A 27,944-nucleotide genomic window follows, 5' to 3' on the forward strand; every position below is an offset into this window, starting at 1 on the left:
ATGTGTAAATCTTATCTTGTATTCTCTGTTTTTATAATGTGGTATATCCCTATTTTTAATTTCCCAACGGATACAGATACCCTCGCCTTTTTCCCTTGATAAATAAAACATAATAAGACAGAGAAGACTTTCTTTACCTAACTCTGTTTACGTTTCTCTAAATTCCCAAGACAATTAATTACATATATACTTAAGACATTTAAATACCTTAGATTACGTAACCCGCTTGTTGTAATTAAATGTATCTGTAAGAAATCATATTTTTTATCAACCACTTACATTGACAATAATGAGACTTGAGTTACCAAGCGAGTTAGGTAGAAAAAGGCATGTTTCTGTAGAACCTATTTAATGCTTCAGCATCGCTTTTTACATTAGACAATGGGATATGGCAAGGAGTTATGACCCTAAGTAAAACAAGAACCCTTAATTTCTTGTTCTTATAAAAAAAATTGTCACCACAAGTAGATATATCACCGTAGAGATGGCTTCAAAAAGTTTTAACAGACTCAGTTACATATGCACATACCTCAGTTAGGGGGGGGATTTGCGCCGCGATAAATGGCTCTCTGTCTCTCTGCACTGATATGCTTTCATCTTTGGTGAAACTTAACTCGAATTTTTTTGGACGATCATTTGGAATGGTCAAATAAATAATAATTGAAATTCTTTACGCTACTTGAGGTTTATTATAACAAACCAAAAATATAAAAATAAGATACTTTATTTTTCATCTGCATGTTATATGTCTATTAAGTCTGTTAAAGCGTTTTTTGCGTGGGTTGTTAAATAGATTTAATAACACCTCTATTGAAAAATTCCGGGATGGTTCGGTACAAAAAGAGAATTTGTAAATAATTCAGTAACATTTTTAACACCGTTATATATTCAACATAATCGTGTTGGCAATCAGTCTTTCAGTCAATTTTTTTTTTAAGGCTTCCAAGGAGCTCACTTTTACCAAGTCGGAGTTGGCCCAGTGGTCTAAGGCGCTGGTTCACGCACTGAGGGTAGTGAGTTCGAATCGGGTCGGGGTCACTTGGAAATTTTTGACCAGGTTTCGATATTTTATGTTTTTTTGGGTGTAAATTCCGAAAAAATAGGTCCGAAGTCCTGAAAAGTTGACGGAAGGGCGCTACGGGCCGTAAAGGACCCGTAGGGGACCGTAAATGACCCCCCTCCCCTAGCGCCGGATTGGGTAGCCGTGAGGACTTGAAACTTTCTAGAGACGTGGATCATGTCGAGGGAGGAAAGCATGCCAAATTTCATTACTCCACCGTCACCGGTCGCCGGGCTACGGGCCGCGAAAGGTACGCTGCGGGACCTTCCCGTAAGGACGATTGCCGGGCCGTACGGCGTCTTCAGCCGGTCACATTCGCCGTGAGGCATCTCTACCAAAGGGAGAACAAGCCTGCAAAATATCTAAGACGTAGCATCAAAATTGTGAGCTCTGGGCCAATTCTAGCTGAGCAAGGATTGACATCCCTTAGAGAATTCGCCAGCGAACGGGAAAATGTTGCTTCTGGAGAAAGTTGCCTCGGGAGAACCTTGCTTCGGAAGAATGTTGCTTCTGGAGAAAATTGCCTCGGGAGAACCTTGCTTCGGGAGAATGTTGCTTCTGGAGTAGCCGGACGGTCTATGGACCGTAGTTCACCAACCACTAGTCCGTTATGCTTCATATTTGGACCACACCTTCCTTGGGTGTGGCCCGACCCCATCCGGGTGTTCCGGACTTTTCAGACCCCTCCGGAACTCCCCGGCAAGCCTCCGGAACTCGCGACTTTCTGCAAGCTTTGGGGGCTCCTGCAAGGCCCCAAAGGCTTGTTATAATGAACTCGAAAAGTGGAAAAGATGTCCGGGCATAAAGACCGGCGATTTGGGTCGTTTGGGGCATTATACCGGCTTTTCCCGGCTCAGGAAAGTCCGGAAATGCCCTTTTTGAGAGTACCGTAACCATAGCTCGGTCTGGAGGCCCCCAAAAGTCCTGTAAGCCTTCCTTAACGTTGAAAACGGTCTGAGAGCAAAGCAGAAGGGTGCCTTCGACCATTCCAGCCAAGCTGGGGCTTCCGAAGGCCCGGCAAAAGTCCGGAACGAATCCGGAAAACCGTTAATGTCAACTTTCTAAATCTCCGGTTTTAAAGGCACGCCTGAAGTTGGAAGGCCTTCCTTAATGTTCTGATGGGCTGGGATGGACGCAGGGCATCAGTCCCGACCCGCACGACCCCCGGTGGCCCGGTCCTGACCCGGACAGGGCCGTCCAGCGGGTCAAAATGGCGATTTTTGGGCATGCGGAAATCCCTTTATAGCGAGACCCCCGGGACCTCCCAGACATCCAAACCGGTCGATATGCAAAGCATGTGTGCCACCCTTTTCGGCCCAGGTCCGGGAGACCGTTCGGGGACCCCCGTTCGGTGTCCGGGAGGCCCCGAAATCGGTCCACGGAGCGAGCCAGAACGATTTTTGCCGGCTTTTGACGATACTTTGAGGAACTTTGAAGGACCCCCAACGGTGCAGGCGTGTACCCTCACATCCCCCCTGACCGGTGGGCACCGGTCGGACTCCCCGGACACCCGGCCGGGACCCCCAGGGGCCGTGCGCGGCGGTACGGTTTTTATCCAATTTTGACGAATTTTGGCAAATTTTCAAGCCCTTCCAAGCTTTTCCAAGCCTTTTGAAGGCTTCGGATGACTGATGGAGGGTGCTGGCCATGAGGGAGAGCAAGGCAGAGGGCATCCGAAAGGGATGCGAAGGGCTGTGGAGGCCTGTAGAGGCCAAATTTGGTCTAACCGGGGCAGGTATCCAAAGGAGGTCATTTTTACCAATTTTTGCCGACTTTTCACGACACTTTGAGGTACTTTGAAGCACCCCAACCGGTGCAGGAGAGTACCTTCACATTCCCCTGACCATTTGGCACCAATGGAACTCCCGGGAACCGCTGCCAGGACCCCCAGGGCCGGTCCACGGTGGTACCCAAATGAAGTCGTTTTTCCCAATTTTGACCAATTTTCGCCATTTTTCCAATTTTTGCCGGCCTTTGACGACACTTTGAGGAACTTTGAAGCACCCCAACCGGTGCAGAGGAGTATCTTCACATCCCCCATAGCCGGTTGACATCAATGGAACTCCCGGGAACGCCTGCCGGGACCCCCAGGGCCGGTCCACGGTGGTACATGAAGGCGGCCGAATTTTGCTGGTGAGAAAGGGGTGTAACATTCTCAATTGAGTAGGTCGTTTTTGGCAATTTTTGCCGGCTTTTGACGGCACTTTGAGGAACTTTGAAGGACCCCAACTGATGCAAACGTGTACTCTCACATCCCCCTTGACCAGTGAGCACCGATCCGACCCCCCAGCACGATCACGGGACCCCCAGGGGCCGTCCGCGGTGGTACCGTAAGGAGTTCATTTTTTCCGATTTTGACCAATTTTCGCCAAGTTTCAAGCCTTTCCAAGCCTTCTAAAGGCTTCGAATGACTGATGGAAGGTGCTGGCTTTGAGGGAGAGCAAGGCAGAGGGTATCCGAAGGGGTCCGAAAGCCTATGGGGGGCTGTGTGGAGAGCTGCTGTAGAGGCCTCAATCGGTCCGACCGGGGAAATTAGCCTAATCAGCCTGACTGACTAGCCGGTCCCGCTGGAGAACTTTACCTGACTAAGTATTTAGTCGGTCCCGCCGGAGAACTTTGTCTGACTGCTTAGTCGGCCTCGAGCAAGGTATAAATAGCCAGAAAAAGCACTCCAGGCATGCTCCACGTCCATACCAGGATGAAAGCACCCGTTCTCGTCAGATCACGGAAGTTAAGCATCGTCGGACCGGGATAATCACTTGTCAAGTTGTCGAACCAATCGAACTAATGAATTGGCAAGTTATCGAACTAATCGAACTAGTCGCTAGTTTAACTTATCGCACTAATCGAACCTAATCGAACTAATCAAACCCAACACTGGTCAAGTTGCCAAACTAATCGAACTAATCCGTAGTAAACCAATCGAACTAATCGAAATTAATAGAACTAATCGAACTAATCACCTGCCCTGCGGACTCATCGAACTAATCGAACTCGAGTTTTATCAAAAATTGTGAGTGTTCGATTAGGTTCGATTAAGTTCGATAATCGAACTCTAATCGTTCGATTAGGTTCGATCGGGTTCGATTAGTTCGATTAAAAAATCGGTTCGATTTGTTCGACTGATCGGGTCTGGTTTTGAGTAGTAATATTTCAAAGATACAAAGAAAACTTACGATTGTTATGGTAACATATATTTTCCTTTAGTAGCTAAAGCATGTAAAATGAAGAAGAGTGTGAGATTTGAAGAAATTGAGATGGAGATGAGTGTAAGAAGGCTGAATGAAGCAGTGAGCTGACCTCTCCATCACACAACCAATCATCACACAATCTAAAGGATTTGTTTACTCACCTACATTGAGATCCTGAATATCGCGTTATTTGATATCGTAATAATACCGTGGTCACACGCGCAATATTATATTGTTAAGCTAGGTACTTATCGTTTATTCTTAGAGAGTCCGACCATCTCGAACAATACACGCATGTAATTTTTTTTCGGGGAAAATAAAATTCGAAGAAAAAGTTGAAGATCGAAAGTGGAATTGACAAAGCAAACAGCGGTCACAAGAGATCAACGTCGAGTCAATCCACCTTCAAAATAAGATTTTGTCATGAAAGAAATCAAAACAATAACTTGTATAGGTGCTGGTTATGTTGGTGGCCCAACATGCTCTGTCATCGCTCAAAAATGTCCAGGTGTAAATGTTCATGTTGTTGATCTCAGCCAAGAAAGAATTGACGCTTGGAACTCTGACTCACTGCCGATTTACGAGGTATTGTTCTTTATAGACAAAAAATAGACCTTTTTTCAAAGAGGAATTATTCAACAGGACGTCCTCTTTGAAAAAAGGTCTATTATTCAAACAGTTAGCTCAGACAATAAGGTCAGTGTATATAGGACCCTGCCGACGCACCGGACTTAACGAACACCGGACACGCGAAAGTCCGGTGTAAAATGAGAAATTTTTTACCACCGGACCATCTCTACACCGGACTAAAGGAAGTCGGTTGTCCGGTGTCGAAGAAGGATACTTTTTTCCACCGGACAATCAAAACATAAATGTCCGGCGGCCAGAATTCCCCGTATGCAACACCAGACTGACGTCGGAGTTATTGCGTCCGGTGTAGCGAAAGGATACTTTCTACCACCGGACAAATACACCGGACAGTCCGGTGCGTCGGCAGGGTCCTGTGTATATAGACTTAATTGGTGGACAGATCAGTTAGGGAAGCCATCCAGACACCAGAATCCTGTCATTCTATCAGCCAGAAAATTAACTAAAATGACACTTGTCAGTATAGACCTAACTCTTCACACAAAAATTACGGGAAACGCATGTTTGGACTTTGTACCCTATGCTGCACTCATGCACTTAAGCCAAAGTCCCGCAAAGGCGGGACAAAAAACAGTTTTTTGTAGTTTGCAAAAAAACGCCACATAGAAGATCTTTCAAATTCAGTATGTGAATAGAGCAGTAAAAAATACAACTTTTCTATTTTTCCTTTTTTTTGCAAAAGTTCTAGGAATGAAAATAAAGGGATAATGATAATTGAATACTATCCATTGATGACCCGCGGCACTATCGTAAAGCTAGAATCGCTTCGTGTACTCTTCGCTTGAGAAAATGATTGACAGATTGAAGTTTTTCACCCGCGCAGGAGTTCGCGGAGCGTTCTCGGCTCAATCCTCGGACCGCGCTAAAAATGGTAGACTGAGCTGTAATAGATCATTTCGATGGAAGTTGTTAGAATGTTTACAAGGCTCTTGACAGAAAATTGTTTGTTTTATTGTCAATGATGACAGTGCGGTTATTAATTTTGTTAGATCTGACAAATTGATGTTTGTAAGTGCACTTTATAGTTTTGATTCCCATTGAAGAATCATATTCTGGTTTTCATGTCATTAGATGCTGTTTTAGAGCTTTAGGTCTACACTGCTTGTAAACATAAGGTTTCTTACCATAGACCTTTTTTCAAAGAGGACGTCCTGTTGAATAATTATGTAGTCCGGCCATAAAAACAATGATAGAGCCATGCATAATTACTGTATCATGCACATTGTAATAAAGTATGTATGGTTTTATCATTGTTTTTCTGCTGGACTACATAATTATTCAACATGGTGGCCTCTTTGAAAAAAGGTCTATTTTCCGTCAAAAACATTGTAGATAGATGAAAAAGGAGAAAGATAAAAAATAATGCGCTGCCTAATTTTGTTTAAATATGTTTGTTCTATTATTGTTGAAAATTAGAGAAATTTCTACTGTTGTAGAATTTTTTACAGCCAATTAAAGGCACAGTCTGTTTATACTTACTTTGTTTGCTATATCGTCTAAGCAAAAACCAGTTAAAAAAGACGCCAACATAATTTTCTTATGAGTGCGGTTATGATTTTTTTGATTGCGGTCGCGTACAGGAACTCGCCAAATGTTCCTGCAGATAACAACCATAGAGTTTGACTATTCCACAAAAAAATTTATACAGGGGTATTGACAAACTTTTTTCACCAAACACCCTGGAAATTCCAAATTCCAAATTATCCCCTGGAAATCTGGAACAGAATCTGCTGGAAGTTGAAATTTTGTGAATTGAATTGGTGTCAAATGAATTAATTGAACAACCAATCAATTGAATATAATCGAATATACAATCTAATCCTAATAGAATATTACCAAGATTTGTTGTTTGATTGTTGAATATAAGTTCAAGTTCAAGTTTAATATTAAAGGGAAATTTTTTTCTTCATATTTCTAGAAAATACCTAAATCACATCACAATGACCTCTGAAATTTTTTTTTCTCTAAAAGCTTCTCTATCGAAAGATATAGGTCTTTTAAAATCTAATCTTTTTAAAGCAATGCGTATTTTGTTAGGGAAATAGGTTGAGCCATCTGTTTGACGTAAAAGTGTTCAGAAAGTAATTGGCAAAGCTCTGGCTTAACTTTTTAGTGTAGCCATAACTTTTTATCCGCAAATGGTTTAACCAAGAGACAGAATTCATTAAAAAGCCTATGAAACTATGAACCTTAAAAAACAAGTGAGGGAAAATGATTTTAGAGTCAAAAAATTGAACTTTTTATTGGAATAAGCTGAAAACCCCAAACTTAGTCCACGTAAAACTGAAGAATCCGTCCTGAAATCAAAAATGATTTTACTATCTTCCTATTATTTCTTGTTCACAAAATATAAAGCTTTAAAGTCGATGAACATACACAAAATCCATAAAAAATATGAACGATATGGCGTCACAAACATGTGTAAAGGGGGGGGGTTCATTTTAAATACACTGTTTAGAGAAGGTTTTATACAAAATAGGGAAGAGATTGAGAGTGGAAGTGATATTTTTTCGAAGTTATACTACTTTCAGTTTCAGCTCTCAATTATGCATGAACTTTTGCTTAAACAGTCACCAAGACATATTATATTAACAAAAATTTTACATGCTCCTAGAAGGATTTATGAATATAATTCGAAAAAATCAAGCGTAAATCTTGTTTATCTTATAAGGTATTTAATCTGGTAACAAACTCAGGATTATTACAGATACTCCTTTACAATATTTCCTAGATTATTTAACTTGGATTTTGTTTTATCTTTATTTAGCCTGGTTTAAAGGAGGTTGTCGAAGAAACACGAGGAAAAAATCTTTTCTTTTCTACCAAGATTGACGAGGCAATTAATGAAGCAGATTTAATTTTCATTTCAGTAAGTATAAATTTATTAGGTGAAGTAACACTGTCTATATTTTGATAGATGTGCAAATAATGTATTTGAAATATGAATTTTATATTTATGTATCGCTGTTGAAAGACTTCATCATAAATTTGCTTTGCAAACATTTAAGAACTAATGATTTAATAAGTTATTAGTTTGTATTTGAAATGAAATATGATCATCCACATTATTATATCACCTCCTGTGATAAGACTTTAAAAAAAGTATGATAAAGAAAAATTTCAATATTATTTCTATTGTTTGTTTGAATATTTGCTACATGTAAAGAAAGCATACAGCTCAACAGTAAATATCTCTTTATCAGCCATAACATGTTATGGCTGATATGATATATTTATTTATTTCATATCTATATATCTATCTATATATCTATTTTCCTCTAGGTGAATACTCCAACAAAGAATTTTGGTTTGGGAAAAGGGCGTGCTCCTGATCTTAAATATATTGAATCAGCTGCTAGGAATATTGCAAATGTTGCAAGGGAGAACAAGATTGTAGTTGAAAAGAGTACAGTACCGGTCAAAGCAGCTGAAAGGTGAATTCATTCAATGTACCTTCTGAGTGACAAAGAAAAAAAAACTCAACAGTCTTCATACTTAATTTTAAGCTTAAGCTTATCTTTATTTTAAAGTAAAATGTTTATAAGTTCTCCATTTTTCTTTTTAGTATTAGCCGGATACTGAAATGTAATAGAAAAGCTGGTATAAGATACCAAGTAAGTGCCGATTTTACATTCTTCAGAAAATTTACGACAAGTCTGGCTGATCCCTGTTATTTGTTACTTGCTTTCTAAGATTGTTATTTATAATTCCCTTTTTGGTTTTCTTAAAATTAAACAGCATGTTCTTATGATCGTTCTCTAAAAATATGTTAAATTTTATAAATAAGCTTTTTAATAATCAGTGAAAGATTTTAGTATGTCGTACACAAGTTTATATTCAGGCACGACGCAACGGGTACGGCAGGTACGGCGGTCGCCGTACCAGATTTTCACAAAAATACCCGAAGTTTTCCTCTTCGTCGGTAAACTCGCTATAAAATCGCTTAAATTTCCTCATTCGCCGTACCAGATATAAAAAGCTTCCGTCGTGCCTGTATATTTGATGATTTGATGACCCCTGTAATTAATAATTATATCAATTTACGTTTCAGGTTTTATCGAATCCAGAATTTTTAGCAGAAGGAACCGCAATCAAAGATTTATTAAACCCAGACAGGATACTGATTGGTAGGCTTTTGGTTCTAGTTTTGTTAGCAAACTCGTAACTGTTAATTTTTCTTTAAACAAGATAACATTTATTTTGATTTGTAACGTTTGTAATATTCAACCATCTACACGTTTTTTTTAAGCCTTTGGATGTTCTTAATCTTTTGTGTTTCAAGTCTTAAAATGTTCTTAAGATGTTCTTATTTTCACCATATTTTGAATATTTTTGTCCATTTTCCTAATAAATCGGATGTTTCAGAGTCCGCAAAGCCGCATAATGTTCTTAATTCGTTCTTAAGATTTTGACCATCGAAGCCTTGCGTTCTTATATGGTTTGTTTTTATAAAAAACGTGAAGTGGAAGTCCGAAAATCATCCGTTTATATTTTTCCATTGCTCCGATAGCTTTGTAAAACGTAAAGAAATTCCTCTGTATACCAATCAGTTTCAAAAAACTATACCGATAATAAATGAAACTATACTTTCGAGATCTTTTGATGACGTTACTAAAAAACTTCCATTTTCGGCTAGACTTTCCCATTTAGAATGTCCTATAAATCTTCAAAAGGTCAAAAATTTCGTTGTATAGTCGAAGCATTTTTCTTAAGGCCGGTCTCCACTTTCGCGCGAAATGAGTGAAAACCTTTCAACGTTTTTGTAAAGTCATTGGTCGGATGAAAAATGAATCAATTCCATTGGGCAAATCTGACGTAATGGTTTAAAAAACTTTTTATTTATTCGCTCGAAACTTTTTTAATGATTTAATCTTTTGCGCGAACGTGGAGGCTTGCCTTCGAATCTAACTTCTTTTGTAATGTCTGTTATTAGTGAATTGATTGAATGTGTTAATTGTTTCTTTTATTCAGGTGGTGAGCAGACACCAGAAGGTAAAGAAGCAGTCGATGCATTAGCTTCAATTTACGCTCAATGGATAGATGATGAAAGAATAATTAAAACCAACACTTGGTCTTCTGAGTTATCAAAATTAGTAAGACAATGAAAAATAATACTAGATTTTTCTAAGCTAGATACAGTTGACGCTCTCTAATTCGATCTTCAAATAGAATTGGATTTTCATCGAATAAGGGAGCTTATCGAATAAGGGAGCGTCGTTTATGAGAGTTTCTTGTTGACGGGGACTTTAAATTTCATCAGGGAGCCTATCGAATAGTAGAACGTCGAATTAGAGAGCGTAATTCCAAATCTGAGCGTGCTTTTCTACGGTGACTCTTTTTGTGAATCCTTTCAGTGAGTAAATTATCCACCCTTTACATCTATCATCAATTATTATTCCAAATTTATTCTTTTCTGTCTACATAGATATCAAAAGTATTGAATAGATAAAGCGAGCAGAGCCCTGATATAGCCCCCCCCCATTAACGTGTACTTTACACTTTTTGATATCTGAATTTTGACTTTAAAATCTTGTAACTTAGAAATGAATGTGTCAAATTTAACAAGAAAGCCTAAGCGGCGTAAAGGCCCAGCAGTGTTGGCAGTGTCAACATATTTTTCCGTTGCAGAGTACAACTCAATTTACAGGAGTGAATTTTTTCAATGTATAGACTCGAGTCGCGCGAGCAATAAAACTTTAATTACATTGATTTTTTGAGATAGCTCTTACTAATTAAGAAAGGAAGATTTGACCATATAAGTTGAAGGTATTAATTACGAGTGGTTTTTTCTTACGCATGCGCACAATAGAAAGTTAGATAATTCGATTTGAGCCTGGACTCTTCAATTAATAGAACTCAGAGTTTAAACTCTACCCTTCCAACCTATAATAACGGTATACCTTATCTGGGAAAACTTCGTCGGGAAAAATTTTCGTCACTTGCTGGTAAACGCAATAAAACGCATTAAGGCCGGGGAAAACTTTCGTCGGGGAAAAATATTCGTCACTTGGCCAAAATTTCGTCACTTTTCCCCGACGAAGTTTTCCCTGATAAGGTATTTCATCTCAAAATTTACATTGAAGGAAATTAATTTTTGTCTTTAAGTCTCGAGACTATTTTTTTGTCTGAGATTGAAGATTAAAGGTTTAATGAGTTTTGCTCTTCAACTTTTTCGAGAAGATATCTATTATAACATATTTGAGATGGTCTCATCAACTATAAACAACTTTTCAGAGCTTTCTGGTGCACCAGCGTGGCTGAAGTTCACCCATTTTCAGTCATTTTTAGTCATTGGAAGTCACAAGGATTGCTACCAAGCCTGTAGTTGTCTTCTACCAAATAACCACTTGTGGTTTATTTGGGGGGATTTCCCAGGTGTCAAAAAGGCTTTTCTTGGCACTATTGAGGAATTTCTGAAAAGTCTTCAGACCTTTTGTCCATGATTGTAATAATGTCAATAAGACAAGAGGGACAAGAGCTCTCTGGCGTTACAGTGTTGAACAACAAAGTCGGGAAGACTGACTGGGCAGAAATAGGTCCATACTTTAGCAAGCATTAGGAAAGCAAAATTAATTAATTGGAAGTTTTAAATTTTAACGCTGTCAATCTTTGAAAAGTGTATATAATAGCCAAAACGATGATACAGTTTAATGAAGATAATGGAAACTGTCGTAAATGCATTTTACTTCACACCCTTTCTCTGCTTGTACATATAAACCTTATATCTGTAAACTATAACACAATTCCCTATAAACAAAATAGTTCCTGCTGGTAAAATAAAATAAGCTGGATATTTAAAGCATAAGAAACTCGTGGATAAAGCAAACAGCCGAGCCAGAGAACCGGCAGACGATCTAATACTGTCAATAAGACAAGAGTTCTCTGATGTCACAGTATTAAACAATAAAATCTTCCCTGCTGACTGGGCATTGAAAAAAACCCATCCTTTAGCAAGGGTTAGGAACGCCAAATAAAGTAATTGGGGTATGTAACTCTTAAGATTGTCAATCCTTGGTAATGGAATGATAGCAAGTATAACCAAGGTTAGATTTAACGCTGATAGGTAGAAGAAATAATTACTTTTGAGTCCTTTGAAGACACCAAATTTTATCAGCATTGTTATCACAAGAAAATGAATGCCAGCTCCAGCTATGGTGAGCCATGAAATCCAACTGACTGGCCAATGGAATAATGTGGCTGCGTTCATTACGATTAAGGAGGGTGCTGCATTAGTACAATATCTTATAATGATATAACACGTACATAACGAAATTATATCGATTTGCAAAATCTCTTTCCATTCCATAAGTTTTCGTGATCCTTTTGGCACGGAAGCATGCTTGTTACTTTTGCAAATTTCACCAGTAGTTAAACGGTCCATTCCGCTGTTTATTTTTCCAGATCTTTTCTCCAATGCTTGTTCATCATGGGAAGATTTTGACATAGCGTTGAATTTCTCTCTCATACGATCCAGGTCTTTTGATAGATCAGTGAGTTGGAACCATAATATGATGAACAATAGGGCTAACAGGACTACAAGGAATACGTGTAATGCATTGTATTTATTGATCATCCATCCACCTGCAAAAATTTAACCTCAAAAATTTAAACCTCTAAAATGGGATATAAGTTATTATCATTCTATTGACCCGAATATGAATGAGCTTGAAGACAACGGGGATGACAAAAGTCTTTGTCAAGAAAGCATAATTGTAGTTCGAAAATAAGAATCTAATTTAGATAAGGAAAATTTTATTTTTGGGATTAGAGTACTGTATAATTTTTGAATAGTCTTGTAGCTGTAAACCCATGTCATCCTAACGTTGATCGCCGACAGTCTTCGTAACGATGATCCGACTAAAGCTACAATTACAATTAAGTACAGAAATAATGGTTCTGTTTATTGACTATCCACATTACTATTAAAACTTACCAATTATGAGGTGGACCCACGAGAAAAAGACTGGTGCACCAGGTCCAATAGCCATTCCAATGGCGAAGAAAAGTTCATACCAACTCAAAACTTGGATCAACTCGTTTTCTTTATGATAACATTTTTTGAATTCGCCTGATGAAAATATAAAGGACGGAATAAATATATGTCCGAATTCATTGTACCGTTAGTTTGTGTATAATGCCGACATACCTTGTCTAATTTCCTCTAAGCGACTATCTGGTCTGCAAAGTAGTTAGAATGATTTTTAAACAGATTACTCAACGTTTTATTCATAAACATTTAAAAAGACCAGATAGCTGCTATAATGGATTTAGACGAGGTAATTCGGCATTACACGAAGTTACAGTATCAGAACCATCGTAAGTCTGTTAGATTATTATACTCAAGAACATCTTTCCAACGGTGTATACATATGTTGATGCTGAGAAATTGTTAACAAAGGTGTGTCCACATACATTTGAGAAAGACATTAATTTTCTTACCACATAAAGTAACTTGTAACGCCTCATTGAAGCCACATAAAAATCGTCCAATCACGATAAACGAAACGTGGACGGGTAAGGAATATAATAAATTCCCAGCGATGGTAACACATATAATCAATAAACAGGATAATTTTAAATTCCTTGTTCTGTCCATATAACGTCCAATCAATAACGCACTGAAAAATTGACCTAAAGCATTAAACGCTTCAGCTACACTGAAATTTAGCCTTACTTCGTCCGGAGTCATTTTAAAACTTTCTTCCAAATAATATAAAAGTACAATTTGGACAGCATTGATTTCCAAGCCACCAATAAAAATGAGAAAATAAGAGATGTAGGTTATTTTCTTGAGTTGCTTCGTCCATTTTTTGTATTCTTCACTTTTCTCTAAAGTGGTTGTCTCTGCCATGTCACTATATCACCTTTTTTAAATAATTGTTCGCCTTCGAAGAACTACTGAAAACCAAAATTATATCCCTTGATATTATCCAAGTTTGAAAGAGAGTGGGATTTGGTAGTAACACGCACAAATATTAGAAATATAAAAATAGAAAAATATTATTTCATTAAAAATTCTTTGTTTAATACTAATGCCAGAGGAAAGTTGTCCTCGATTCGCAAGTTAAAAGCAAAACATTTAATGACATACAAACGCGTATATTTAACGGCAAACGATCAGTTTTCTTTTTTGTTCGCTGCAGTCTCTCCAAAAATCCCACCATTCGCAACATCATTTTAGGTAGTCCTTCTCCTCTAAAATGGATAACTTAAGACATGAAGGTATTAAAGAAATAGATGGAGAGAAAATGTCGCGATAATGATCTAAATGGTCGTTCAGATCTTTTATAAATCTATTCAAAACGGCTTTCCTTTGATTTACCATCATCGGAAGCAAAAAACATCAATTTACAACTTTATAAGAACAGAAAGAGGCTGTTGCGTTGATTTTGAAAAACTTAATTTTACGAGAAATCCTTGTTAAAATAAGATTCGAAGTAGTTTCAACTGTTGTAAAGATAAAAGAATGTATTAATTTCACAAGGACTTATTTTTGGGCCGACATTTTTTGAACATTGACAGTTTCATCACATTTTCTTTGAAAGTTTCCTGTCTTAAAATCTTCACGTCGAAGTGGGCAGTGGTTTTCATACTCTGACAGAATGATCTATACAAGGTTCCCAATCGTAACATGTAATTCTTTTTAAATCCACTGATAGATTTATGGGCAGCTTCCCCTAGAACTTTGGGGGTAATGTGCTTATTATACGAAGCTCTTCTCAATTTTTAATGACAAGCCTATTATATTTCAACGAGCTTTTTAAAAATGTAGGCTGTGTTCAGACCTAGGTTTAAAGTAATTATGTCCACATGCCTCTTTTATATTCCTTTTGTATTTAACTGCACGCTCCTCATTAGTTAAACCAAAGTTTAAAAAGGAATCACCCTCTGGTTTAAAAAAAAAGTTTTTACGATTTCGTGACAGTTCTCTGAATAGACGAAATCAGAATTCGCAAGTGAAAAGCATGCTCCTTTTGTAAATTATGAAAGGAGAACGTGAAATTTATGACTTAGAGACGCTCGGAGCGTCTCTAGCAATTTAGGCAGTTAATGGGCTTTTAGAATATCATGGATTGATGGACCCATACTCCGCATCAAAAATTGAAGGGGATTCCTTTTTCCTCTATTATGTAATCTATCTAAAAGATGAAATAGCAATTAAGTCGTTGCATTTCTTAATTCCCATATCAACTTAGTACTACTTAAGCCTTAAACTTAAACTTTCAGGTCTGAACACGACCGTAATGTCTTTTCATTCAGTTTCTATCATCTTAAATATTCCCACGAGTACACGCAAAATTAATCATCCTATTCCCAAAGCAACAAAACAACTGTTTGCTTCCGATATATCGATGATATGTCAGCAAAGATTTATTATACACTGGATAAACGACTCATAAAACGATGGAGAGCGATCATTGTACTTTCATTGTTTCAGAAAACAATTGATGTTCTAGCTTTGTCCGCAAAGGACAACTGTCATGGCGGCTTGAAGATGTCTGATTTTTGAAAATATAGATTCGGCTAATGCTTCAGATGCATCCGGCCGCGCGGGACGCGCGCATATACTGCGCGGAGCGCGTAGCGCGTAGCATAGGGTTAGGGATGAAGCCACCCTGGTGCACATCCCTAACCCCTCACCCGGCCGGCGGTGCACCCACCCGGCGGTGCACACGTGTGGTGGCTTCTTCGGAGTAATGGCGATCATAACAGTTAGCCTAACTCGTCAGTCAGACTTATTTATATATAGTACTAAGACCTTCGTATAAGTAACCCCAAATAACGGATTTTTGGCAGCCGGTTTGGCCTAGTGGATAGGGCATTGGTTTCGGAACCTATAGGTTCCCGGTTCGAGACCCCCTTTGGTCACTATTCAACTTGAAAAAAATTCTAAGTCCAGCCGGATGCATCTGAAGCTTTAGCCAAATGTGAAAATATTTATCAGTCTTATTTTAAAAAGTTCTCTAGCTCTTTCTTTTTGTACATTTGCAGAAAAAAAAGTTTGAAAGTAAGGCTACCATTCCAAGCTGGATACATTTGTGAAATCTAATGTGAGAAAAACATCATTAGACAAGAAATTCAGACAAAATGCTTATAGTGACACGAAATTTTCAATTGGAAATATCTTTCCAAGACTGTCCCTAGAAGAGCTGAAATTAAAATACATAAGACTTGAGTGTCTTGGCTCCACTTTGGTGTGAAAATCCTTTGGAGGCACGTGGTGGCAAGGTGGTTTTTCTGAGGTTAAAGTTTGAAAGTTTCCGGTGTCAACATTAAATTTCTTATACACAACACGTCTTTTGCATCTTTCTCACAGCTTGAAACGTCATAACGACTTATAATTAGCAATTAAGTGGAAGAATCTAACTCTCACAGGAAAGTTTTAATTCTCTTTTGGGAATTGGATGAGTGATTTTCGATAAGAAATGCAATAAAAATGCTTCAAAAAATCATTTAATGAGGGAAGGAGAGTGAACAATAATATCATTACTGCGGACACAGCTAGTACACGAGAAATCGGCAAAAATCTGTTACTTGTATATCCAGTGTATAATAAATCCTTGATGTCAGAATAGAACAAAAGGCATTGACTCTCCATCTATTTTTATTACCTTCATGCTTAAGATTATCATTCAAGAAGGAAACAATGACACACTCAGGGGATTTGTAGTTAAAAATTTTGTCACAATAAACAGACTGTACCCTTATAATTATAAAGGTTGGTGAGTCCAGTCAAAACACAGATTTGATCTGTAGCGTCACGCTTCACCTTTACAAAAAGGAGAATATTTTACAATAAACAAAGGGATATTACTTACTTTCAAAAAAGAGATGAAATATTTGGCATACATATACTATCATGTGCAAAAAATTTGGAAAAAATGAGGAAGAGCACAAAATAGTTTTTGAAAGAAGGCAAAGCCAAATTTAATTTAATGTTCTACTTAAGGGCTTTGACCATAGTCAAAAAATTGATTTTAGTATTTGATCATAAAAGTTATGCTTTAGGTTCTTTAACACTTTTAACAAAGAATTGTCTTTATAAATTGCGGTTTAATCAAATTTAACTAGACGGTTCCCGTCGTCGCAAGCTGGTTTAGTACGCGCATCAAAAGCCCTTAGAATGACAAAGATTGTATTGTTGATGCTCTCAAACTTTATCTTTAATGGGGATTTGAATTTTTTTTAACAACCACGGGAGTATATCGAGTAGTGTGAAGATGTCTTGTAAATCCCTTTTTATGCTTCAATTGGAATAAGAGAATGGGACTTGAAATCTTTACCATAAATATGAGCTTAGTCAATAATAAACCTTCAATTATGAGAGTTTCTTCAGGAAGTTTGAAAGCGATTTCAATTTAATCGAAAACGGGAATTTATTGAGCAGTAAAACGTCAAATTGAGAGCGTCAATATTTTATCAGTGTATAAGAATGGAAAAGATGTTGCTGTATTTACGACTTTGAGGTCGACATGACGCGCCTTAAAAGACCAAATAATAAATACTTTGATTTCAAAACAATCATGGGTATCCCAAACTTACGGGTCAACAACTCATATCCACTTCTCGCGCGGAAGACCTCTGTTTTTTACCTGTGCATTGACTATTTAAAAACTATATTTTTACTAACTTTTTCTAATAATAATAATAATAATAATAATGATATATTTCTGGCATTTCCAAAATTTACATTTGGCTCTTCACCTGAAAATTCTGTATATAATATATGTGCAATGTCTAGAAAAAAAATTGTAAAATAACCTGGTAGTATACTGAAGAAAAATTGGGGCCGTATGCGGACAAGCAGATAGGGACGAAGCGGTGGGCTAGTATGACGAATAAAATGATTAGGATTAAGAAGTATAAGGGGTAAAATGTGAATAGTGATAGAGCTAGACTAAAACCTAAACAAATCCGAGTATCTGAGTATGCTAGCTGAGGCCATCGCAATGTGTGCTATTATAAAAAATTAACGAATATATTTAAAAAAAAAAATACTAACATAATGTTATAAGCTAGACTAGACTAAGGTTCAAGTACTATTGGTGGCTAGAGGTAAAGTAAGCGACAAAATAGATCTAAGAACTGGGTGAGATAGAATCACGACAGAGCGTAAGATAGAATGAGTAAAACTTGCATAGATTGCAACACCGAAGGCTGTGTAAAAGTGTACTGGACCTTGCAAAACACGACCAGTATTTTGACATAAATAAGTGAGCTATCAACTATCTAAATTAAATTAATTGAAAATAATTAAACATCAAATGGAAAAAAAAAAAAAAAAAAACTTCATAGAACTAGAATATAATAAAGTCATATATATGCACTGAAGAAAATACAGACTAAGTAAACCTAAGAACAGATGGGCTAAATCTAAAATCAGAATGGAGACTAGGGAACCAAGGCTACGAGTAGGGATATTAGAAGAATTGAAGTCAGAATTAATTAAAACTAAAATGGCGCGTGAAACAAATCGAGAATTAGACTAAAACTAGGTATAAGAAATAATATAACATAGAAAGCACCAGCTAGGAAATAGCGAGTAGCGACGCAGGGACTACAGTTGGTAGAAGAGGTACTACTGCAAGCTCCTAGCTAGGGCTTTGTCGAAAAAATATTTTTTTGTTTCTTGACAAAAGGCTTTGTAAGTTTCTGAGTCACGACAGTTAACAGGTAGTTCATTAAAAATTTTAGAAGCTTCAGATTCAAAGGAACCACTAACATTACAGGTTTCACGCAATTTAGTTCCACCAATTACATCCGTTCGAGTCTTGGCTTGCACATATTTCTCCATAGGGAGGAATTTGGGCCAGTCATTCATATTCACTGATTTCCACGCAAGTTTAGCCAAACTGTATTCGGTCCGTTCTTTGACAGGTAGCCATTTCATATCTATTACGTCAGACTTGCGAGAGTAGCTCTTCCGGACGAAGCTAGCTGTGGCATTTTGGACTCGTTGTAATTGGTTGAATAGATATTGTGGTGCGTTGTGAATTACGGTATTACCATAGTCTATTTTACTCAATACAAGAGATTCTGCCAACTGGCGTCGTACACGGTATGGTAAATATCGTTTGATGAGGGATAGACTCTTCAGCGTGCCATATGCTTTAGTGACGATTTTTTTGACATGTTCATTCCATGATAGGTTTTCGGTGAAGATGATTCCTAACAGCTTGAATAGGGGAACACGCTCAATCACATTTTCGTTATTTGACTTGATTTCGAATTCAAAATTATGCCTCCTTGCCATTTGAGATGTGGCAAAGAGCATCGATTTAGTTTTTCTGGCGTTAAATATCAAGTTCGAATCCAGCGACCATTTCTCAATTACGCTAATATCAGAGTTCATTTCAGTGACACAATTTTCAAGCTCGTTTGGTTTGGTGTGGCGATATATAGTCGTGTCATCAGCATATTGAACACATTTTGCGGTGGTTTTTGTTGCCATGTCGTACACGTAAATGTTGAAGAGAATGGGTCCAAGTATGCTTCCTTGGGGGACGCCATTAGTAACTGTGAGAATGGATGACTTCTTGTCGTTGATCTGTACGTACTGAAGTCGATTGCTCAGATAGTTGGAGATAACATAGAGTGACTTTTTTGAGAATCGTAGTGTGTGAAGTTTTTTGATAAGAGTTTCAAAATCAACTGTATCAAATGCTTTTGAAAAGTCAGCGAGAACTGCAAGAGTGATTTCGCCTCGATTCATCGCTTTCAGGATGTCGTTTTTGATTTTGATGCAGGTGGTTATTGTGCAGTGACCCTTTCGAAAACCAGATTGATGTATTGATAGTAGTTCTTCACTTTCTAGATAGTTTGTCATTTGTGTCATAATCAGTCTCTCGTATACTTTTGAAAGGATCGGTAATATGGAGATTGGACGGTAGTCGCTCGGATCAGCGGGTGACTCAATTTTAGGAATAGGGCTGATTTTCGAGATCTTCCACTGGCTAGGAAAGACGGATTGTCGAATGGAAGAGTTGATAATATGGCAAATGGGACTACAAATTTCATCGATGGCGAGTTTAATGTATTTCGACGGTATCTGGTCATGGCCGGTTGAGCAGTCGTTTCGAAGATTACATAAGGCTTTACGAACGTCAGCGTAGGAAACTTCGTTTATGTCGAATGGATTGTCTTGTGCAGGTAATTCGTTGATGAGTTGATGTAGGATTTGCTCTGATTTAGGTTTTGAGTTAAGAAGTCTCCCGGCTGTTTGTGTTGAAGTGGACATTGAGTGTGTCGGGGTCAGCGGATATCTTTTGTGGTGATGGTTTCAGGATGCGATGGATGGTTGACCATACTTCTTTCGGTCTTTTGGAGGATAGTGCGCGTCGGTAAAAAAACTGGATTTTGTTACTCGAATAAGAGTTTTTAATTCGTTTCGGATTTTACGAAACAGATCCCAATCTTTTTGCTCGGACTGCGGGGAATGACATTTGGTTCGTAAATAGTCTCTTTCCTTTTGCTTCTCGCTGATGTTGAGATCTTTTAACCACGGAGCTGGTGGGCGCGTTAATTTCTGCCTGATGAGGGGTGCGTGTCGGTCTAGACAATCGGTAAAAAGTTTGTTAAATATGTCTAGTTTTTCTTCAGCGGTATCAAAAGCGTAAACAAGATTGAACGGTATTTGTCTGATATCTGTTTTAAATGCTGCTAAATCAAAGTTTTTCTCATTTCGAATAAATTTATATCTGGGTTCAAACCGTGGCTTGCGTAGATTACATATGACGAAGGCAGCATCATGATCGCTCATTTCGTCGCATGGGATAACATCATCGTGGATGACTTTTGAGAATGAGGTAACGATATGGTCAATGCAGGTTTTTCCCTTCCGGGTTGGCTTCTTCACTTGTTGACGTAAACCGAGACGATCGAGGGTATCTTTATATTCGCCAGCAACGTTGTAGTTCTCTTTCAGGAGATCGATATTTGTATCACCCAGTAATCACGATTGGATCAGACCAGATGGTGTGAACGTACGATATTAATGTTTCGAATTTTTGAAGCCAAGCACGTTTGTCAACGTCTTCGGAACTTGGTTGATAGAAAACGGCTATAAGAAAGGGACTTTTCTTTCCCTTCACTTCAAACCACTGGTGTTCGATCGTTGTATCTTTCTTGTCAATGTCAGTTCTTGGGCGATGTTTAATGCCGTCTTTGAAGTAGGCTCCCACGCCACCGCCACGTTTACCATTTCTGTTATTGTATCTGAAAGGATGATAACCGGAGAAGTTGAGTTGTCGGATGAGTGCAGGATTGTCAACGAGCCATGTCTCAGAGATTGTTAGGATATCGAACTTGTGTTTTAGGAGCATGGCTTCAAGTTGGGCAGTCTTATTTTTGATAGATTGAATGTTAAGGTGCGCAATGCTGTAGTTGTTTCGGTTGGCATTTAGAAGATCCAACTGGATTTGAGTATCTTGTTGCGCTGGGATATCATTCACGGTCGAGGGGTCTGATAGTAGAAAGTCTATATCGACATTGTTGAACGGTAATTCAGTAAGCAGACAGTCGTGACATGTCCATAAATTGTGTTTGTCTGAGAAGTTTTTTACAGTCTTATAAATACATTTTACGTGAGTCGAGTTGAGACAAACCTTGCATTCCAAGTGGTACGAGTTCTTACGGACAGTTTTGGCACAAACAGGACAAGCGAGCGGACCCGGATTAGTTTCGATGTCACCAGAGATGAGGAGTCGAAATGTTGCCGAATGATTTGCGTACAGATGGATCGGTGCACAAAACCTCCGTTTGTTGTTGTGATTTTGACGTCGAGTCAAAAAGTCTTTGTTTTGAACTTTAAATTTCGATTTCTCGTGGCTTCTTCCCATTTGATGTAGAAAGAGATACACCATTACGACGAGCGCAGCTTCCTTCATCTTCTTTAGCAAAAATCAGCTCACTTCTTTTTAATTTGAGTGAGAATTTTAAGAAAAACTAATTTATTTTCACTCTTTTGACGTTAGTTTTCAAAAAAACGTCTAACCGTTGAGAAGTCGTTGCAGTGAATGAAGGATTTTCAAAAGTATCCATCACTCTGGGCTTACAAGCAAGCTTTCCCTAATTCTGAGTGCCCATCACTCTGGGTTTACAACTGGGCCTTCTCTTATCCCGAACGCCTATCACCCTGGGTTTACAATTGAGCTTTCTCTTATCCCGAGTAACCATTACCCTGGGTTTACAATTTGACCTTCCTTGATCTCGAGCGCTTATCACCCTGGGTTTACAACGAAGTTTCTCTTATCCCGAGTAACCGTCACCCTGGGTTTACAATAATTGGACCTTCCTTAATCACGAGCGCCTATCACCCTGGGTTTGCAACGGCCTTCTATTATCATGAGAGCCCATCACCCTGTTTTAAAAAAGTGTTTACAATTGGGCCTTCCACTTTCACACGTACACTGAAGTTGAGCCCAGTGCTTTAGCGCGTTACAGTGAATAATTGACGTCAGAATTATTTTCGTTAAAAAGTCACTGTTAATATTAATAATAATTAAATATTAAATCAAAACGTTACAATACTAAATTGCTAGGAAATAGTCAGTGTAGGGGCTTCTTCGATTCGAACGTCAAATCCTTTTTATCGGAAGATAGCGTTAATTTTCGCGCTCAATCATAGATGAAAATTAAATTTTAAACATAAAATTAAAACCACGATCAACTGCTTTTTCAAAAGACAATAAGATTTTTTGTCTTAAAACTGCACTAAATCCCTCTTTCATACTCGAATCTAAACCCTCTGGCAAAATTTGAGAATAACAGCTCAGCTACCATCTTGCGTTACACAAATTTTTCATAAACTCATTACTTATAGTAAGATGTTCTATTCGACCATGTCAATCATTTTCGTTTTATACGAATTTGAAAAATCGTCATTTTTTTACTCATTTCTGGGGGGGGGGGTTAGGAGTCTTGTGTACAACGTTAGTTTTTTGGCCATAAAAACTTTTTCCGGGCCTAATTAAAAGGTATTGACTTTCCACTAAGAAGAATTTAACACAAGATAACTTATAAGGATAATGTCTCAAAACGCAAATCGAATTTATTATCCCTTTAGGCAGCCAATGCTTTCCTAGCACAGCGTGTGTCCAGTATAAATTCCATCAGTGCAGTATGTGAAGCGACTGGAGCTGATGTCGATGAAGTTGCAAAAGCTATTGGACTTGATAATCGGATCGGCAAAAAGTTCTTGAAAGCTGGTGTTGGTTAGTATATAGAGTATTTCAATTGTGTAACCTCCGCCATAATGGAGGCAAACATTCGATTCGCATAAGTATTCGAATTAGAATGTTTTTCTGTAGCGGCAAATCTTCGCTACGAGCTCTATTGATAATATTTGTCACTGCAAAGAATTATTCAAAATCTCCTGATTCTTTCAAATTCTATATTATTTTGTCAGGTTTCGGTGGAAGTTGTTTTCAAAAAGATGTCTTGAATTTGGTTTACCTTTGTGAAGCATTAAACCTTTCAGAAGTTGGTGCGTATTGGCATCAAGTGATTAGCATGAATGAGTATCAGAAGAAACGATTTGCAAGTCTGATTGTCAAATGTCTTTTTAATACTGTCACTGGCAAGAAAATCAGCATCCTTGGATTCGCTTTCAAAAAGGATACTGGAGATACCAGGTTATTATTTTGTTGAAAACAAAAGAGACACCCTCCTTGTTTACAGTAAAAAGTTGAATATTGTTATTGAATAAAAGTTGCTTATTCACTACCCCGATTTTCCAATAGCTTACGTATAAGCAAAAATTCTGCTGAGTGGAAAATTCAGTAAATCTTCTTGCTTCTTTCCCACTAACACCTACAGTTAACTCTTGCTAACTCGAAGTCGAACAGGAAGTCTAACTTATTCGAATTACAGAAAGCATTTTACGAGGGCTTCTCTTTCATGGGGATTGAGAATTAATATGAACTATGGAAAGATTCGAATAATGGAAGTTCGAATCGGCGAGAGTTAACTGTATTTGTCACTGTATTAGAGTCGTTTAATTCAAAAACAGATTCCTTTTAAGAATTAATTTCTCTACCTTTTATACCCCTCACATGATAACTTTCTAACTTCATAATAGTCTAGCAAGCTAGACGACTAATTTATACATAGTAGAAATAAAGCAAAAAGTAATGAATGGAACAATTTTAGTCGTCTAGAAACCTTTGTGCACTAACTCCAAACAAAAGAAAAGTGTCAATATATTGCAATTATAATTCTTTCCTGCTCAAAATAATTCTTGAGAAAAAAAATATGTGTGGATTTGTGTATTGAAAGTTTTTCATTTGTGTTGATTTCGTTTTGAGAGTTAGTTGTTGCTTGATAAATTGTTTTCTCGCTACGCAAGTTTCTGCGTAGCTAGCCCCTGTATCTATAAAGCTGGAACACCGGATTCTTCCAGTCGTTTATACAAACTAAATCCCGTATTATTATTATTAGTATTGGTATTATTAGTATTACACGCATTATAAACGACTCCAGTCTAACTTCATAACGACTTTTTAGAAAATTTGAAAAAATCATATTTTTTTGTTCTTTTACCTTTTAATTTTCATTGTAAAATCGAGGCTTAACCTCGGACTGTTTGTATAACAGACATGTGATTTGTAGGTATTTTGTCAGGTTCTACACGAGCTCTTTGGTGAACATGAGAATAATACGTAATAGTAAATTCGTTTTTTTTTCTTATAGAGAGTCACCAGCAATTTACGTCACCAAATATTTACTTGAAGAAGGGGCAAAGATTTCAATTTATGACCCTAAAGTCAAAGCAAAGCAAATCATGATGTAAGTTAACCTTATACAAAGTTTATTAATAATTAAACCCTACAAAAATCGTATTAAATAAAAGGTTTTTGGATCAAAAGTCATTAAATTTTCTCTTTTCGCAATTTTGGTAAATATTGCGATGTCTGATGTCTTATTATAATGTAAAGATGACTCCGGATGTAGTGCCTATCAAATTATATCAAAATATTAAAGATTGCTATTTTTTTAAATGTAGGGATTTGACTGATCCACAGCTTGGACTTGATCCTGAGAAAGGTAGCCAAACAATTCCATTTATTTCTTGTGTGAATACTCCTACTATTTTCTACTTCCATTGTTATTATAGATTCTTAACTAAATATTTCGGTTGGATGATAGAAAAAGAATGGAATAAAGTAAAACCATAAATCAAGGTCATGTTCTTTGACGTACCCATTAGAAAAACTTGGAATTTTTTTGATTTCCCGTTGCAATCTCGAATGTGTAACTACAAAATTAAAGATATCAGTTTTCAACTTTTGGAGGTCCGTTTTTACTACAACTTGGTAATCACTTCCAATATGAACTGCCCATAAAAACTAACGTGATCAAATGTTAAATGAACATGAACATACCGCTAAAGAATCAATAATTTTTCCCTCTGGTCCTTTTTGATATATTCTACTGTGTTTGTTAAATAGTTTTTAGGTGTATTTGGCTATTTTTAGTTAAGAAATTATCTTTAAGCAGTGTCTCGATCCTTATGAGATTTCCAAACTTCCCCAAATTTAACCAGAGGAGATTCAATTTTAGTACTGATAGAAATTATATTTTGATGTCTGAATGTAAGTAAGGTTGTGCAGGTCCTCCTGATATTTTTCGAGACATACGATAGCACGATGATTTGAGTTTCTAACATTTTCGTAATATCTTTTTTTGTGTATCGAAGTTTGGCAACGTAATATTGATTTGAAAACAAAATTTGAAATTACATGAAACAATTTCTTTTCTCTAAGCTTTTCGGTGTTTACACCACCATCATTAGTTTCATAAAAATGATCGAGTTTTACATTTTATTTCTTTCTTAGTTCATAAACTGGTGACGATTGAAAAAGATCCTTACGAGTGTTGTCAAAAATCGCATGCTTTTGCTGTTTGCACTGAATGGAATGAATTTCAGGTGATTTTTATGTGTTTATTTAACTGATTGTTTTCAGTTTGTCCAGTCAGCAAAGTATTTATGACCAGACTTCCTTCGAGAGAAAATTCGAAATTCTAATTTTAGTCCGTCTCAAGAAATCGCTTGAATACGTCAAAAACGGCTAAAGTTTGCCGCATTTGAGAATAGAAACCCATTACACATATACTCGAATTTTAGCGAGTTATGCATGTGGAATCTGGAGAAAATGTGCACCTCTTTGAAAACTGACCTTCTGCTCTTCGAGTTTTGTTTGTCATTTCCGCTTGATGAAATCCTCTCTTCTTGCACAACAATTCTTTTTCAGTTCTCGAGGATAAAATATCTTCCTTTACCTTTTCTTATATTTTAAAGTGTGGCCCATTGCTGGACCAACAGGTAGGCTTAAAAATGTGGAAGTCCTAATAGCAAATTTGTGTACGGCAGTGCCGTAGGAAGCATTTTCTTATTTGGGTGGGGGGGGGGGCTGAAGTTTAGTGACACCGTGAGGGCCAACCATGGTTTGGCCCGAGGGAGGGGGGAAATTTTGAAAATTTAAGCTCTAGATTGCTTGAAAATGCACTCAAAACAAAATGCTTTCAAGAAAAAACAAGAAAAACTTTGCATTTTGCAAAATAACCATTTTTAAAAAAATTGGGGGGGGGGGGGCATAGCGCATAGCACCCCCTTGCCGTTGCCCCCAGTTGCTACGGCACTGGTACAGTAGAGTCTCCATAACTCGTTCGAGTTCGAGTTAAAGAAATTTCGAGCTATAGAGTAAGGTTTAAAAGATATTGTTAACTGAAGGGACTATAAAACTTGTTCCAGTTAAGGAGACATTCGAGTAATAGAGGTTCGAGTTAAGAAGTTTCCACTGTATAAATTTTACTTGAAGTTGAATTAATTCTTTTTTCTAAGGAACTCGATTACGCGCGAATTTATCAAAGTATGTTGAAACCAGCCTTCGCTTTTGATGGGCGTTTGATATTGGATCATGATAAACTGGTTCGCATTGGCTTTCAAGTGGAAGCAATTGGCAAGTGTGTTCATTCATTACCAGATAGTCCAATGGAAAGTGGTATTAATGATATCTTTGGTAAACAACTACTAGCCCGTAACCGTTCACATCCTTTTGCTCCCGGTCAATGACTATAATCATTCTTCTTTTCTGAGAGAGAACATTTTATCGGGTATCATTTCATTAACGGACAAAGGTACTAAAGATTCTATTTTATTTTATTTATTTTTTAGAGTGAGTTTATGATTGGTATTTAATATATTTAATGATGTCGAACGCTATTAAGAGGGACTATATTGATAAAAAGTCTGCGTGTGTTAATTGGTATCGTATTAAACAATAGCTCGATGGGCAAAATTAGCTTTTGAAATATCCTAACCTAAATACTTATTTACATCTTCATCAAGAACTTACGTATGTTGGTTTGTCGTTTTGATATCCTCTATGGCTAGACGATCTTATCTTTTACACAAGGTCAGTTAAGACCGCCGACTTTCTACCCAGCGGGCAGAAAGTTGCCAATTGAAATCTTTTGCTTGAAAAAATAAAATAAGACATTGCATTCACGTCAAGAGAGCAAATGCATTGACTTTAGACTGCCAACTTTTTTCCTTTTTCAATTCACAAAAAGAATAGACAGGGCGAAAAGTGGGGCGTCTTTACAAGAGCTAAGAAGAACATAATTTACTTGGAAGGATAGACTTGAAAACAGAGGTAAACCCGGGGTACAGTAAACATTGATGGACGTTTGTCCCAATTGTTCCATCGCCGCTATTTGTTCTGCCCCCAACCCCATTACAGCTGTAAACTCTGCGCATATATAATTCCCTATATTTACTGTCCCTTATGGACGATAGCATCATCTACTCAATTGTGTGTCCACAATTGTTACCAATTTTATAGGTGTATTTATATCATTATTTACGAATTTACAAATCTTTTAGAATATTTTTTATAGTATTTTAAATCATTATCACTCTATTATTCTTTATCAACACTTTATGAATTTCTATATTGGAATTGATTTGTTTTACGGATCACTGAATTGAAATATTTATAATATTGCACTATCAAAATAATTGTATTATTTTCATTTCTTGTGAT

The 27,944-nt window shown here is 37.3% G+C and overlaps 2 protein-coding genes across 2 annotated transcripts; one reads left to right on the plus strand and one right to left on the minus strand.

Moving 5' to 3' along the window:
- Positions 1 to 4,590: 4,590 nt before the first annotated feature.
- Positions 4,591 to 27,944, plus strand: LOC136812207 (UDP-glucose 6-dehydrogenase-like). The gene is made up of 12 exons (XM_067068689.1): positions 4,591 to 4,836; positions 7,667 to 7,768; positions 8,182 to 8,333; positions 8,465 to 8,513; positions 8,951 to 9,026; positions 9,871 to 9,992; positions 22,964 to 23,111; positions 23,306 to 23,531; positions 24,589 to 24,684; positions 24,902 to 24,942; positions 25,734 to 25,825; positions 26,741 to 27,944. Exons 1-12 carry the CDS (start codon positions 4,675 to 4,677, stop codon positions 26,969 to 26,971), a joined length of 1,497 nt encoding a protein of 498 aa, XP_066924790.1. The 5' UTR covers positions 4,591 to 4,674; the 3' UTR covers positions 26,972 to 27,944.
- LOC136812206 (uncharacterized) lies at positions 11,576 to 13,866 on the minus strand. The gene is made up of 3 exons (XM_067068688.1): positions 13,339 to 13,866; positions 12,833 to 12,967; positions 11,576 to 12,480 (listed from the first exon to the last, which is right to left on the minus strand). The coding sequence occupies exons 1-3, from the start codon at positions 13,748 to 13,750 to the stop codon at positions 11,582 to 11,584; spliced, it is 1,446 nt and encodes a 481-aa protein (XP_066924789.1). The 5' UTR covers positions 13,751 to 13,866; the 3' UTR covers positions 11,576 to 11,581.

Source organism: Clytia hemisphaerica, unplaced genomic scaffold (assembly GCF_902728285.1).
Source record: "Clytia hemisphaerica strain Z4C2 unplaced genomic scaffold, Clytia hemisphaerica genome assembly, whole genome shotgun sequence".
Classification (NCBI taxonomy): Eukaryota; Metazoa; Cnidaria; class Hydrozoa; order Leptothecata; family Clytiidae; genus Clytia; species Clytia hemisphaerica.